This window comes from Wyeomyia smithii, chromosome 2 (genome assembly GCF_029784165.1).
Source record: "Wyeomyia smithii strain HCP4-BCI-WySm-NY-G18 chromosome 2, ASM2978416v1, whole genome shotgun sequence".
Classification (NCBI taxonomy): domain Eukaryota; kingdom Metazoa; phylum Arthropoda; class Insecta; order Diptera; family Culicidae; genus Wyeomyia; species Wyeomyia smithii.
Window position 1 is genome coordinate 37,530,399 of NC_073695.1, and position 15,269 is coordinate 37,545,667.

The 15,269-nt window shown below is 35.1% G+C and overlaps 1 protein-coding gene across 13 annotated transcripts in view; it reads right to left on the minus strand.

Annotated features, from left to right (window-relative positions):
* LOC129723681 (RNA binding protein fox-1 homolog 2-like) overlaps window positions 1-15,269 on the minus strand; it is a 523,296-nt gene that overhangs the window by 77,049 nt on the left and 430,978 nt on the right. For 11 of the 13 annotated variants that reach the window (XM_055678035.1, XM_055678034.1, XM_055678040.1 and 8 more), the window contains 2 exons: window positions 6,278-6,332; window positions 5,638-5,679 (listed from right to left, as the gene is read on the minus strand). In XM_055678035.1, the coding sequence (XP_055534010.1) occupies window positions 5,638-5,679; window positions 6,278-6,332 (97 nt within the window). The remainder of the gene's footprint in view (window positions 1-5,637; window positions 5,680-6,277; window positions 6,333-15,269) is intronic. The other 2 variants (XM_055678042.1, XM_055678039.1) reach the window with 1 other exon arrangement.

Consider the following 15,269-nt stretch of genomic DNA (forward strand, 5'->3'; position numbering starts at 1 on the left):
ATGTGAAATTTTGATACAGATTTTAGTTATTTTCTATGAGAACAAATCATTGCACATCCTATGTTCTAAAGACATAAATTTCAGATAAAATTTAATTCATTGATGGTTCAACAATAAATTTCAAAACCCTCTTTTGTATATTTTTGGTCACTATCTGGTCACTATTTAGTCTCTATTTGGTCACTATTTTAATGAAAAAAGTCACTAAAGTCACTATTATTTTGCTCCAAGTTCGCTACTAGCCCTGTTAAAGTTATTTTGAATTCAAGTTTAGGAATTTAGAAAATAAATACCAAATTATGAACCAGAACAAAAAAGAGTTGAATTTTCCAATGAAATTTTTTTAATATTTTTGGCAGCAGATTTCATGACTCATAAACCAGTGGAGAAATGGAAACTTGACACGAATTTCTTTTCTAACAGTTTAATAAAAATTTGTAAATATATTTAGACGAAATCCAGTAAAACTGATGCATTCGTGTTCAAGAAATAAGAAACTATTCACCCATTCCAAATCGTTATTTGGTAAACGAATTGGGGATTATCCAACAATAGGGAAGCTGAAAATAAACACCATTTAAAATTTTCATTTATTTTCAAGTAAAATTTGTTCGAGCTGCTAAGCAAGTTCAATAATGCATGATAGATTTCTCTATCTATAATTTTTTACTTGACTCTAGCTTCTATTTTTAAAACATCTGAAAGGAATTTTTAGATATTTTTTGTGGGTTTTACATTTTTTTAAATATCTTTGTGATAGTAAAATAAGGCCGATACAAATTTCATTTTCATTTTATGTCACCCCCCCCCCCCCCCCTTCAAAAATGTTGAAAATTGAAAGGGGAAGAAACAAAATTTCAAACCGTTTTGTTAATATTATTGACTTTTCGACAGTGTATATGCTTAATTTAGCAACAGACAAGTCCAGTGACAGTGAAAGTGTCATCAAAAGGCAAGCCAAATGATTGATACCGTAAACTGGGGTGACTTTGACCACTTTTTTGATTGTATCTCAAATATTTTCAGAATATACTGAAAACAATATTTTTTGATATTTTTAAAATAAGTCCTGGCATATAAGTGTCAAATGAAAGGTCTAGTTGCCCCATAGGTTGCTATTGAATTTCATTGTAATAGGATTGTAACTTTGTCCGTTGTTTATAAAAATGTGAAATCACATAATGTAAGTAAACATATTGACTTTCTCTCAACGATCACTGGCTAATTAAAAGGTAAAAAAGTGATCCAGATGGCCGAATGTCATATACTACTCGACTCAGTTCAACGAATCGAGCATTTTCTGCATGTATGCATGTATAGGTGTATATGTTTGTGTGTGGGTGTGTACGTGTGTATGTGCACCTTTTTTTCGCACTCACTTTTCTCAGAGATGGTCTGACCGATTCTTTTATCTTGGTGTCAAATGAAGGGTCTATTTGCCGCTAAGGTTGCTATTAAATTTCATTGTAATCAAACTTTTAGTTTTGGCGCTGCGTCAGAATGTGAACATCGCTCTTATATCTCAGAGGCTATGAACATAGTTGAATTCAAGTTAATGGGCTTTTAAACCCTTAAACATAATATTTAAACATGTGGTTTGAAAGTTATAGAAAGAAACGTAACGCGCAGACTGTTTAAAACTATAGCTACAATCAAAATATGTGACCTCAACATCATTTAAATTTGATATTGTACTATTTCAATGTTTGTGGCCTTGCTCAGGATTGAAGTTGAAATAAAAATACATTTCTATCATTTCACTTTTTGCTTATCTCCTAGAAAGGTATAGCAATCACTGCAAAAACCAAAGGTATAAAAGTGCTCAAAAGGGCCGAATGTCGTGTATCAAAAGGGCCGAATGTCGTGATTTCAATGAAATTCATGGTGAAAATGAAAGGTCTAGTTGCCCTATAAGACTCTATTGAATTTTATTGTAATCTGATTTATAGTTTAGAAGTTATGTATCAAAATGTGAAAATTATGAAACATCAATATCTCATAAACTACACAACCGATTTGAACAAAATTGGTTTCAAATTAACGGGCTACCTAAAAAACCCTTAACTTTTGAATTTTATGAAGATTGAACATGTGGTTCAGAAGTTATTGAAAGAAACGTGTTCTGGAGACTATCTAATCTCATTCATGTTTCTCAGAGATGGCTGGACCGATTTTCATAAAATCAGTGTCATATGGAAGGTCTTGTTGTCCCATAAGACCCTATCGATTTTTTTTGCAAACGGATAACTACTTTGCCTGTTATGTTTAAAAATGTGAAATCCAGCTATGAAAAGAAACATATTCCGAAGACTACTTGGACTCACTCACTTTTCTCAGAGATGGTTGAATCGATTTCCACAAAATTAGTGTCAAATGAAAGGTCTAGTTGCCTCATAACACCCTATTGAATTTTGCTGTAATCGGACCGTAACTTCGTCTGTAATGTATCTAAATGTGAAAATCACGAAACTTCATTATCTTAGAATAATATTGATATCAGATGAACGGGCTAGTTAAGGGTTAACTGATGAATTATGATTGAACACGTGGTTTCAAAGTTTGGCTGCCCTATACGTTCCCTTTTCATTTGATTGTAATCAAACTTAAGCAACCGTTATGTATTTAATTGTTAAAACAACGAAAGTCTATTATCTCAAGTATTACACGACTCATTTGAACTTAACTAGTGTCATACAAACGAGTCATATCTCAAACTTATACCACAAAAGATCAAAATAATGGTCCCAGTGGTCCAAATCTTACAAAAAAAAAAATCACAAACCTTCAAATAACATACTTCATAAGAATTTGATATGCTGTTGAAAAGTTTTGGAAAGAAAAGAAATTCAAAGACTTTTCATCACTATACCTGCTTTGATCAATATATATGGGCTCATCGTTCCCGGTATCGCTCGTGATTAAATTGTTCGAAATTAAGAGCAATTTTTTAAATTTCGCTATTTCTTAAGCACTAACATTACGTCAAATTTCATATTTTATACTTCAATTGCAACATCAATATTTTAGAACCCTATGAGTGAATATAAATACCTTTATTGGATTTAAGCATTCATGTAAATCTATTTTTACAAATAATAAGTTCGAATGAGAAAGGCTGAGTCTAACCGCTAGGTGAATTAATTTAGGTTTTCAAAATACATATTTGAAAGCAAATTGAAACATTTTCCCGAAAGACATTTTCTTTTTTCGGTTTAAAAAAACTTAAACTTTTTCAAATGTTAGTACAGGTAATTTTTTTCTTTGTTTTTGAATTTCAGATATTTTTTTTAAAGTTAATCTTTTTTTCTCGTCATTAAGTAATATAAAAAGAAGTTAAAATTTTGTGGACCTTTCCAATGGTAGTCCAGATATTTTTTTCCCTTTTTTTCAATGAAAATTCAGACAATTTCCCAAAAGTCAATCGCTTTTTCCTCGTCATTAACTAGATATTTCTATTTATGAAGAGGTTTAAAAACTTCAGACCTTTTCAAATGTTAGTCCAGATATATTTTAAAACCTTTTCAAATGTTAGTTCAGATATCTTTTTAGGACCTTTTCAAATGTTAGTCCAGATAATAAAAATTCGGCCAATTTCTTAAAAATTGTTCCCTTTTTCCTCGTCATTAACTGGATATATCAATTTCTAAAAAAGGGTAAAAACTTCAGATCAGTCCAGTTATTTTTTTCCAATTTTTTAATTTAAAAAAAATGTCCATGCCTTTTTTCTCGTCATTATTCAGACGTATGGATTTAAATAAAAAAAGGTTTAACAACATCAGATTATTTAAATGTTAATCCAGATGTTTTTTTCCTGCAATATTTTCGAATAAAAATTCAAACAATTTACTGCAAGTCGATCAATTTTTTTTTGCCACTGTCTATTATATTCAGCCTCGAATAAGAGAAAATGTTCAGCAACTACAGACTTTTTCAAATGTTAGTTCAGATAATATTTTTGAATGAAAATTCAAACAATTTACTAAAAGTCAATCCCTTTTCTCGTCATTAACTAGATACACTAAGGTCGCTTTTTACGCGAGAGATACGTGCCGCGTAAAAAAAAAACCGCGTAAATTCCGGAATCCGCGTAAATTCCGTGTGTATACCGATTTGTATAAAAGGTTTTAAAAACTTCAGACCTTTTCAAATGTCAGTTCAGATAGATTTTTGTAAAAAAGTATGCAAAGCTGCTTAGTTTAGTCAGACCTACACACTCATGAAGTTTCATTTAATTCTGAGAGGGTGCTTTCAGCCCCTCAGTCGAATTGGTGCATAATCCTTCAGGATCTTCTCCATTGAATCTTCAAACTGAATCACATGGAAAATTCTAATTTTTATTTATTATTTTTCCGTCATTATTTTTTGCCATCAATTTAGATTATAATAAAATTGAATGCCAAAGATCGGTTCATGTTTATTTTGTACGCGGGTAAAAACTTTTCAACAACTTAATCAAAAAAGCGAATTTTTTGCATTTCGAAGTGTTTTTTTCTTTCTTGCTTTTAGAATCTGAAGGTTTGCCTAGAATCAGCATATTTAACGAGACTGTAAAGATACAGATGAATGTTTGTGCTTGGAAGAGCAACATTTTTCTGTTACTGGAATCTAAATAAATGATTGCTAATTGAGTTCAATTGTCAAGCGTTGACTTAAGTGGATCGTTACTTTATAAAGATTAACGGATTCTAATTGATTCCCTGAATGTTCGATTTGCTCTTATCAGGTATAAATGAACCACATAGACCACAATTATAGGTCATCATTGAATATTTACTTTGAAAACAATTTAAAAAAAATAATTCCATCCAATTCATCTAACGGTGACCGGACAGCCAGAGAATGTAAGTCTCATTGCGGCTAGGTGCTCGCAGACTTCAGGTATATAGTGCTTGTAACTCTTTCAAGATGAAACCCCAACACATGATGCATGTATAATTCCAAAAGTTTCAAATAAATTATAATATTGTACAAGCGATTGAATTGAACCTGTTTTGTTTGACTATTCTAAATCTTAGCAAATCGTTTTGGTTACGTCTGTTTCTTCATGAGGTATAATTATTTTTCGAATAGATATCAACTATCGACGCAATGCTTCTTCGGAGGGTTGCGTAACGTTTTTCGCTTCAATTATTATAACAAAAAGCGTTCTACATTCGTTGCACAATACGTCACGAAACGGGACCAATTTATCTTGTCATTCCAGCTAACAGTAACATACTAAGAATAGTAAGAGTGGTAGCAATAGAAGTAGCGAGCGGAAATAGCAGTATGGATACATGTGAAGGTAGCATTAGTGCAAGCATTTCCAACAGTACCGATGATCGACGATAGTATGTAACGTGAACGAACAGCCAAAAAAAAATGCATCGCAACAAACAAGCAGCAGCCTATCAATCAAATTTCCTGTCCTTTTTTGTCCCTTTCGATTTGCGGGCATGCATGATCTTTTTTTTTCAATTATATTTTCTCGCTGCATGCACTAGCTTTTAAGTGTGTGCATATGTAGTGGATAATGATGCGGAGTGTTAAGTGGTTTTTTGTTTGTTATTTCATCACACAAATCTGGATAACGGAAAAGCGGCGGTGATTCGGCAGCTTTCAGTTGGTGTCAAATTACTAGTATTAATTTTTGCTCACCCAGATGAGGAGCCGCTACAGCGCCAGGTTTTGCCAGGAAAACTATATGTTTGTTGGTTGTGAAGTAGTAGTAATAATAGTAGTGATGGTAGTAGATTTCATTTAGCGGGTGGTTGGTGTTTTTTTTTCATACAAAATATATAACGATTTCAATTTACACGCACACGGTTGGCAATAGATACGTTTTTTTTCGGTGGTGGTTGGTTCATGGTTGGTTGAGGTGGTGATTTTATTTTTAATTGGTAGAATTGTATATATTCCAAAACAGGGAGACGAAAAAGAAAGAGAGAAGAAAATAGTTTAAAAATTCATGAACAATCTGTGAAGAAAAAATGCTCTTTGTTGATATATTGTTCATTGTTTGGATGGTACAAACTAGTAACAAGGCAGAAAGACAAATGGTCAAACAATTTTCAAAACAGTGGTCATCTTTTTTCGAGGATAAAAAAGTACACATGCAATCTATGTAGCTAATTTCAAAGGAAACTAAGTTGGCTTTCATTTTGATCGTATATAGCCAAAAAAATTAACGTTATAGCCTAAACGAAAAAACAAAACCGACAGTGAAAAATGATGTAGTGGATGATATTTTCATTATGACAGTATGATCGATATAAACAAGCAAGAAAGAGGCACTTACCGCTCGAAACAGCAGGAACTTTTTTACTCTGAACTCGTGCGGTTGCATTATTGACCTACGCATTTTGTGGGATGCACAGATTGGTGGTGGATTTGCGGTGATCATTTTTTTGACATTTTTGTGGTCGTGGTGTAATCGATTGAAGAGAAACAAAAGTCAATTAAATGCATTCAAATCGGAAAATTAAGAAACAATTATGTGGGAATTGAGACGGGGAGGGGGAAAACATTGGGAAGAAGAAAGAAAAACGGAATATAGTATGGCGGGGAAACCGAAAAAGTTTATCATTTTCGTTAATAAACTAAATCATGCAGTCTATGCTTCTATTAACAGCTGAACGGGCACAGCACCCACTGAATCAAGCGACCGGCGGTTTTATTTATGTTGAAAAAAAAAAGCTTGATTGAGTGTTTGCGAATTTCTTAAAGCTAATTTAATTAATTTTTTTTCGTTTTCTTAAAAAAACTGCGTTCCTCGAGTCACCTAAATCTAAATATAGGAAAGAAACAACTAACGAGGTTAATTTTATGAACCAATTCATCATGATGGCCCTGCGCTCGTTTCATCCTTCCTGTAATGAAATAACAAAGTTACATGGACCCATCATCCACATCATCCGGTTCAGCTTCACAGTCACCGAAAAACTGCTTGCGGAAATGAAGTTATTGTTTTATTAATGGTAATGATGATGGTCCGCTGTAAACAAATTGCGGCGGCTACGCTACTTGGAATTCCAAGTCAAGTTGGTTAGCTGAAACATAAACGTAGAATAATTTGCATAGTTTGATAATGGGGGCTGATGATTATGATGATGATTCACTGCCAACGCCGTCGAATCCTGTAGTGGGAGATAAGGATACAAAAAAAAACAAGAACGCATATTTTTCCATCATGAACATGAATGACTGAAAGTGGAACCCTTTTTGTGTGAGCAGAAATGACCCCCTCCGCCCCTGGAACGGTCAATGTTGGTTCGGTGGTAACGCGCTAATTTGATGAACAGTAACGGGGATGGTTGAAATCTGTTATGGAATTTATTTGAATATTTGCCAATAATTGGTTGTTAGCTGAAACAGGCACTAGAGTAGAAGTATGTTTATTTTTTACGTTTTTCGTTTGAGTAGAATAAAAGTAGTAAGCGCGTTTTTCATGCAATGAATCCAATTTGGACGAATAATTCTGTAACTCGTATTACTATGTAATTGTTTTATCCATTTACATTGAATTGTCAGACCTAAGATGATGCTATAAAGCATTAAGATTTCATTTACTATCGTAACTTTGTTTGGAGAATGTGTAGGAGAATATTCTTCACTGCGAAAACAATTGTGCAGTGCACACCGCGATATTTTCTGTGAGCGGCAGAAAAACAGCACACAACAGAATGAAAGAGTTTGCTGAAAAAATCGCTACACGCAGCGCTCACGCTGCGTAAGAGAACGGTGAAAATTCACTCTGCTCTTTCCACATATTGAGGAGAACAACAAGCCTGGAGAGCGGTTAGGGTTGAGGAACTGCAAATGTATTATTACTCTATTTTCAGCTACTTTACTTAGGAGTCTCATAAACCAATTTGTATTCCGATTATATCGTTATATCCTAAGGCCAACATAAAATACGTAGCCTATGAAATCATAACCATTTGTTTTTATTAAAAAAATGACGTTGCTGGAAGCATACATAATTTTCAAGAATCGCACAATGCTGCACAAAGATTAAGGTTTAAAGGACGTTCCATCACAATCTCCTTAGCATTTAACGTAGTTTTATAATGCTTTTGGAACTGTTATCAGGGGATTTTATCACGGAACAGAAGTTCTACATACCTTCGAAGACGTAGAAATCGTATGAAATAAAAATTATGCGTATTTAAACAGGAGGTTGGGATTCAAACCCTCCCCAGAGCCTTTGAACTTCAATTTGTTGTTCAATATTAGAGCTCTACAATACTGTTTATTAGGGTGCCAATAAAGTGTATGGAGAAAATTAAACTTCGAATTTCGTTTAGCGGTAGGAATCACAAGCTTCAAGATCTGTTGCTGCTCCATTTTTTTTAAAGATCAAATTTTTGAAAGAGTTTACCGAATATTAGAAAGTTAATTGAAAAATAAGAGACAACAGCAGATCTCAACGATTTATTCATTTTCAAGACATCTGGCATAAAAAAAAACATTGTTAGATAATCAAAATCTTATGCTTTGTTCATCGATCAAAAAAGTGAAACTTTGTCCGCTTGAGGCACGACCTCCGGAAGTCAGATTGCAGCGCTACGTTAATCTTTTAGTTCTTTGCCAGGAATTTGTAAGACATCGTAATCCTCGTACGTGCGGAGAAAATAATGACCACCCGGAATCAAGTCTGAAGCCCCGGAGAGAAGCAATTTTTTCCTTTTGCTTTCTTTCTTTGCTTCTGCTGATTTTGCTTCCTGTCCTTTTTTAGCTTTTTAGTTTTGGCTTTGTCCCTGTCACCTAGAACGGGTGACAACTAAAAATTTGGAATTATTTTAAGCTCTCTTACTCCACAACACACACGTTCAGAGAGGAAAGAGAGTATGCACATGAAAGCTCTCACTCTCCTTTTCATACCAGTATTTTTCGTTTTATTTATGCATGTCCAGTTTGTTCAAAATGGCGTCGAAACAAGGAGCATTCCGTAAGCGCGAAAAGGACTTTTTGCTTTCTAACTTAATCATGGTTGCAGCCTTGTGGTTTGGCTTTCAATCAAAATTTAAAACAGTACGAATGTTTGAACAAAATTATGATTCCATTTCTCCTAAAACATCATACCGGTAAAAAGTATGTTTTTGTCATGATAAAATGTCATCATAATATGTCAAAACAACAAAAACGTTTTTGAATAACCCAATGAAACCAACGAATCTACCTCAGTGTACTTCAATCGAAGATTTCTTTGGTATTTCAAGTTCCATCGGTGAAAAAATAACTGCAGATCAACGGACTACAAATAGTTGATTGGTGAAATCAAAAGATACATTCGAAAAGCCGACATGAAGGCCGTACAACGCTCTTGTTACGGCATCATAAAAAAGCTTCGTCGAAAGGGCGGTTACGAACCTTTCTCGATTGTTAAATTTTTTTTTTTTTCGTTCATAATGAATGTATCCTCATGAGAAATAAATCAGTTCTTCTTTAAGTTCTTTCACCATGTTTTGACAACAGTAGAAAAAAAATCCGAATTTTTAAGTTGTCACCTATTAGTAAGAAAAGGAAAACTTATTCGCTGCTCTTTAAGTTGTTGCCTATTTATTTCACTGTCATGTGGCTGTAGTTGTTTCTCCCATGGGAAACAAGGTGTCTAGTATCAACTTTATTCCGGCGAAGGAACGTCGGGAAAATAAACTTTTTCAGATTATGCAACCGAAGGTTATGTCGTGGAAATGAAATCTTGTGACTATACCTGGTTTTGCCAAAGAGGCTGCTGCACGATTGAGTTGTAATTTTGTCCGGAGTCTTTTTGGGAGAAAACAAAACTTTTGAGACCTATCGCTAAACGGAATTCGGAAAGTTAATTTCCATTGGCATTCTACTGATGTTCTTGAAATAACAATTGACTGAACTACGCAACGGTTACAGAAACAGCATGTGCGTTGCATGGTAAGCGGTATTGCTATTGAAAAGGAAAACACTTTTTCTTTCACGTTGCTTTCTATTGTCTCTTTTTTCAATATTTTCCCGCACTCCCTACTACAACGCAAGCCCGTATTGTGAGTAAGTGAGGTGAGCACGCCAAACCGTTTGTGTCATTTATTTAGGCTACTCTTTTTTATCAACCTATAGAAAAAGTATCCAGACTACAGGGTAATATTTTAATTATTGTTATTGTTTTTTTTTCAATTTTTAATTTGGCTGCTTAAATTTCATGATGATGAGTTGAAGTTGAAAATATCTTGTCCAGATAAATCTACAGGGGTTAACCTTCAGAGACTGGAAGAAGCATTATTCTCGAATTGACAATTTATTGAACTACGCAACAATTTAATTTAAAATCTCGTGCGTTGCACGGTAAGTTGTATCGCTAGTGGTAGCAGGAAAACACTTGATCGTTTCCGTTGTTTCCTATTTTCTCCTCAATGTCCTCCCGCATTTATATACTCACGACAACGCGAGCCCGTATTGAGAGAGTGAGGTAAGCGCACTAGCCACTATTTTTTCTAATTTTGTTGTGCTACATGATGGTCACTGATTGAGACTGATTAAATTTGGCTGTCTAAATGGCATCGGAAAATAATGCTTTTGTATTTTCCATGACTAAATGTTTGAGAATTTGGTATGTATGATTTTGAAGGCAACCTTACAGTTCAGAACATTTTATTTTTATGGAAACGCTTGAAAAATTATTTAAATTTGAAGATTATATGAATAATTATGTATTATTAAAACTGTTACATGATTTAAAATTTAAAAATTATTCAAGACTATTTTGTCCAGATAAATCAACAGTGGTGAATCGTTCGAAACTGGAATAAAAAGATCTTGAAAAAGTTTTATAATAGCTTTGAGACTTGCGCTTTGAGCTATGGCTAAAATGCCAGTTTGCGTTATTGTTTTTTTAAAATAACGATTCATTTTTGAGAAGCAATGCCCAAAAGATTTAGATGATAACAAAGATTTTTCAAGCAAAAACGGTTTGTTTGATCGGTGTGAGGTCTTCGTCAAAGTTGTAGATAATAATTTCAGCTAAAAAAATATACACCTTAGCCATTTTTTAACGAAAAAAGCCAAAAAACAAATTTGAAAAATTATTTATCTAAAGTTCGTTTTTTATATAATCTTATCTCCCGCGCCGATTGTCTATTAATGATAAAAAATATCGGTATAAGGTCTTCGGCAAAGTTTTTTTTTTTTATTCTCTTTTATTTTCCGTCGGTCTAGTTCCGCCACTGTTGTGGCCAATCACCGACGCCCAGGGAGGCGACTCCACACCCAGGACCCTAACTCACGACCCGTTTATTAACGGACCGGCGCCAACGGCTTTACTTCCTCATGCGATGGAAGGTGTGATCCCAGAGATTTTTCGCCTCAGAAAATCTCCCGGTGTCGGCTAGGATTGAATCTAGACCAGTTGGGTTGGTTGTGAGTGGATCACGCCACCTCACAACCATCGACACCTATGTCGGCGGTGGGATTCGAACCCAGGCGTCGAGCGTGGTTGACGGAGACGTTACCACCACACTAGGCCCCCGCTCTTCGGCAAAGTTGTAAGTAGTAATTTTGTCCTTCAAAAAAAAAAAAAAAAAAAAATATGCACTGTAAAAAAATGTTTTTTTTTTCATCACGCAATTGCTTCGAAATGGCACTTCAAGTCACTTTCACGTAATGTTTTATGATAGTTCTCAAAACTCATTTTGTGAAGGTGTCTTTATGTCTGACATTTCTCTAATTAAGTTGCTTAACATTTTGGTGAAATATATCAAATTTGATAGAAAATTTTTCTATGTGTTTACAACCAAAGTAATTTTCAACTCTTTATCAGCAGTTTTATACAACTCCATTGTTAAGAAGTTTATTTAATTTGGTGGTACGATCGATTTGCAAAGTAGAATAATTTGTAACAACTGATAACAAATTGATGGTACTTAATGAAACCAGACAATATGTTAATAATATTTTACATAATTCTTGACAGTATATTTTGTGATTTTTTTTAAGGGTTTCAAAATAGTTTTGATAACTTATTGATGCAGGGAAGCATTAATTACCGTTATTAGAAAACATGGCTTTATTTCTCACTAATTATTTGTTGCGATGTGCATAAGTTTGATGAATATTTTCAAATAAAGGGATTTTTACGTGGTGCATACGTTTTTCACGAATATTTTTGCCCCCAACAAATTACGTTCGCTGTCGGGCCTCGTTTCCTGGAAAATCGATTTCCGCTTTCTCTCGTTTTTTTCCTAACGGAACTTCATCCGCAGCAAACTCCTCCACAACTGTGGAAAAGTCCGAAACCAGATGTAGCCAGTGGAAATTTGTTGGCTGGTTATAAATTTTCATTCTAACTTTTTTCCCCGTTCCCAATTAGTGGAAGCTATCGAAAGATTTTCTTGTCCAGCAATCACTTCAGGATTCGACTTGAGCCTCGGGGCAACCCAATCGGCTTGAAGGCAAAAAAAATGAGAATGGTTGGATCACGTTCGACAATGGATGAATCGGAGATGTGAAGCTCAGTGTATAAAAAAAAGCACCGACCAACAATGGTTGAGTCCGCAGAATCGTTTTCCAATCCACTCGCATGGTTGCGGTTCGATTCCGAGCAGAATTCGTTCCAGTGCAAGCAGCGGATTCGACCAAATCTTAATCCAGTCCGTTTGCGAGGTTGAGGTTTTTTAATCCGAGAAATAAAACTCTTTCCGAATGATATGCTCTCTAACAATCCGTAGAAGAGTGTTAGCTTCAGTAACGATGATTGGTTGTATGTTTTGGCTGATTTACAACCTTTTTTGCCGTAAAACAGAAAGCATTAGAGGCAATCTCAATAAAACAGTCAAATAAGTATAATTTATTCTCCGGTCGAGCAGGTGCAATCGTAACCAGAACTCATCGATCCTACCTACTGACAGCGGTGCACATGAAGACATAAACGTTCCTAAGGGCAACCCAGAAAAAAATCCAATGAAACAAGAAGCCATGACTATTTCGAACGGATACGATAGGACAGAACTAACGAAGAAACAATAGTTAATTTTATTCCTCGCATGTGAACACGTGCTCGAGCTTTCTACCTTCAATCGCAAACCGGAGTAAAAAGATTCGACAAGCGTTGTGACCAAGCTTCCAGTAGGACTTATCCGTGTCAGCATTTTGTAGGAATGGACAAAGAAAAATGGAGAGAAAAATGGAATACATTTTTTTGCGGGGATTCACTGTACCGCTTGCGAGCTAGCTAAAATTGCACTGGCTTTTTTGAGCGAGAGCTTTTTGCAAGTTGTTTGATTTTTCTATTAAATTAAATCCAAAAACAAAAAAGGAGCAGAGTGACAAACTCTTCCGAATTTGTGTTGATTGCTTAGTTTTCCCAATTACTCAGATGTAGATAAATCAAAAACAAACTAGTCAAGAAAACCCAGACTTGACTTTTCCCGACACTGTTGTAACGAATTACATAATCGTAAACCTCAACTCGGGATAAAGTTTCCCAGGGCGGAAGACAGTCATTAGAAGTCGCCCAGTAAGAGAGTGTGAGAGGAAGGACTAACTAAGTTTCTCCGCTAGCATTATGGGAGTTTTTACACCAAGAAGCGGGAGTCATTTCTGCTCAACAACGAAACTGTTTCGACGCATTGCGACTCTGGTAACAGGCATTCCGGTCGAAATCCCTTTCTTCCGTGGTAGTCGCTACAGATCAAGCTGAAAATTAAACTGTAATTAAATACGCCACAGAACTACGGCTAGCACTGCTTCTACTGCTGTCAACACGATCCTTGGAAACTGTAAATCCCAATTAAAACTAAATCATCTACAGCAGGAGTTAAATGTTGTGGTTAGAGGAGCTTCCAAGAAAGGTACTGGCGGGATAAGGTCTGGTTCTAATGGAAGACTCCCTAGTACAGAACAATAAAACTACAATCACAAACAACAGAAAGTTGTATCGAAGATTCAAGACTCGGAATTCTTAAGCATAATTTTAATGGATTGAATGGTTGTGTTTGTGTGTGTTTGTTTGCGGTCAGTAAATTTTCTTACCTCCGGTTTAGAGTGACGCGCGCGATCGGAATACCGAGAACCCTGTTCGGTCCGTGTCTCAGCCAATCAGGCTGGAATTGTGCAACGAAATCGCCGTCGGTCTCTGTTCTACAGTATCTGTATTACACAATGAGAAACACATTTCACAGTATTTTGGAGTTGGATTTGAAAAGGCGAGTTCTGTTTGATTACTGTTCTTTTTGGAGCGTGTTTTTTTTGAGTTTTCTTGAGTGTTCAATTTAATTCTGATAAACTGGAACGCGAGGAAACAGAAACTGTTAGGTTTATGAGAGAGAGAACCACTGGAGGACAGAACTACGATCTAGGGTGAAACGAGTACGTTTGCTGTAGGTTCTTGGTGCTGTTATGGAAGGTGAAATAAAATGATAACACGCATTAGCAACAGCTATATGGGTTTGGAAAAAATAAACGAACAAAATAAAAAACTACCCTAAGATATAGAAGAAACGGATCGTTCGAAGGTTTTCCGAAACTAGAGCCGATTTCTGTCAACGATCGCTGAAATTAAATTTTGTGTTTTTAATTTGAAAGGTAACTTTATTTGAAAAAAAAGGAGCAATCGCTTGGAAATGGATTGGTGAGTAACTCCTAATATCATGGCAAGCTGTTCCTGCGATTGGCATGGATCCTCATCGAGAAATTTCTCTAATTCAATGTCTTCGAAGGTTTCTGCCTTTTCTTGACGCGACTGAACCAATCACGGCAATTTGTTTCACTTAGAGTAGCATCCGTAAACTTTTTTCAACTCTCGATGCACTTCAGCCGTCATTTTCTTTGAATGAAATGGCGATCATTTGACACAAAATGAGATATTTTCACTCAACTAAAAGTATATGACACCATATTAAAACCACTTGCACGTAAAAGCGGTTTCTTTACGATATGTGGCTCATCACGTTTTAGATATGTCAAAATCGACCAGCACTTACTACTGGTGCCATATATTGGCAAACAGTGAAAACTTAGGTGTGCACCTAATAATACTAGAATGATAAAATTGTCATTTCCAGTAACTTGTTTTGTGTATTTTCGAAACTTTCTGTTGCCGAGAATCATATTTCGTATTTTTTTTTTTGTAAACAGAACTAGATTTAGAAAAGCCATAATTCAAATAAATTTAGATTATAATTGTTTGTACTGTTTTGTACTAAAGACTAAACAAACAATAAACAATGCTCAGCGGAGACAATCCACGAATAACATTTAACTCGATCTTAAGTCGCGAGAAACATTGTAGGAAATTTTATGTGACTGGGCTCGTTTATCAC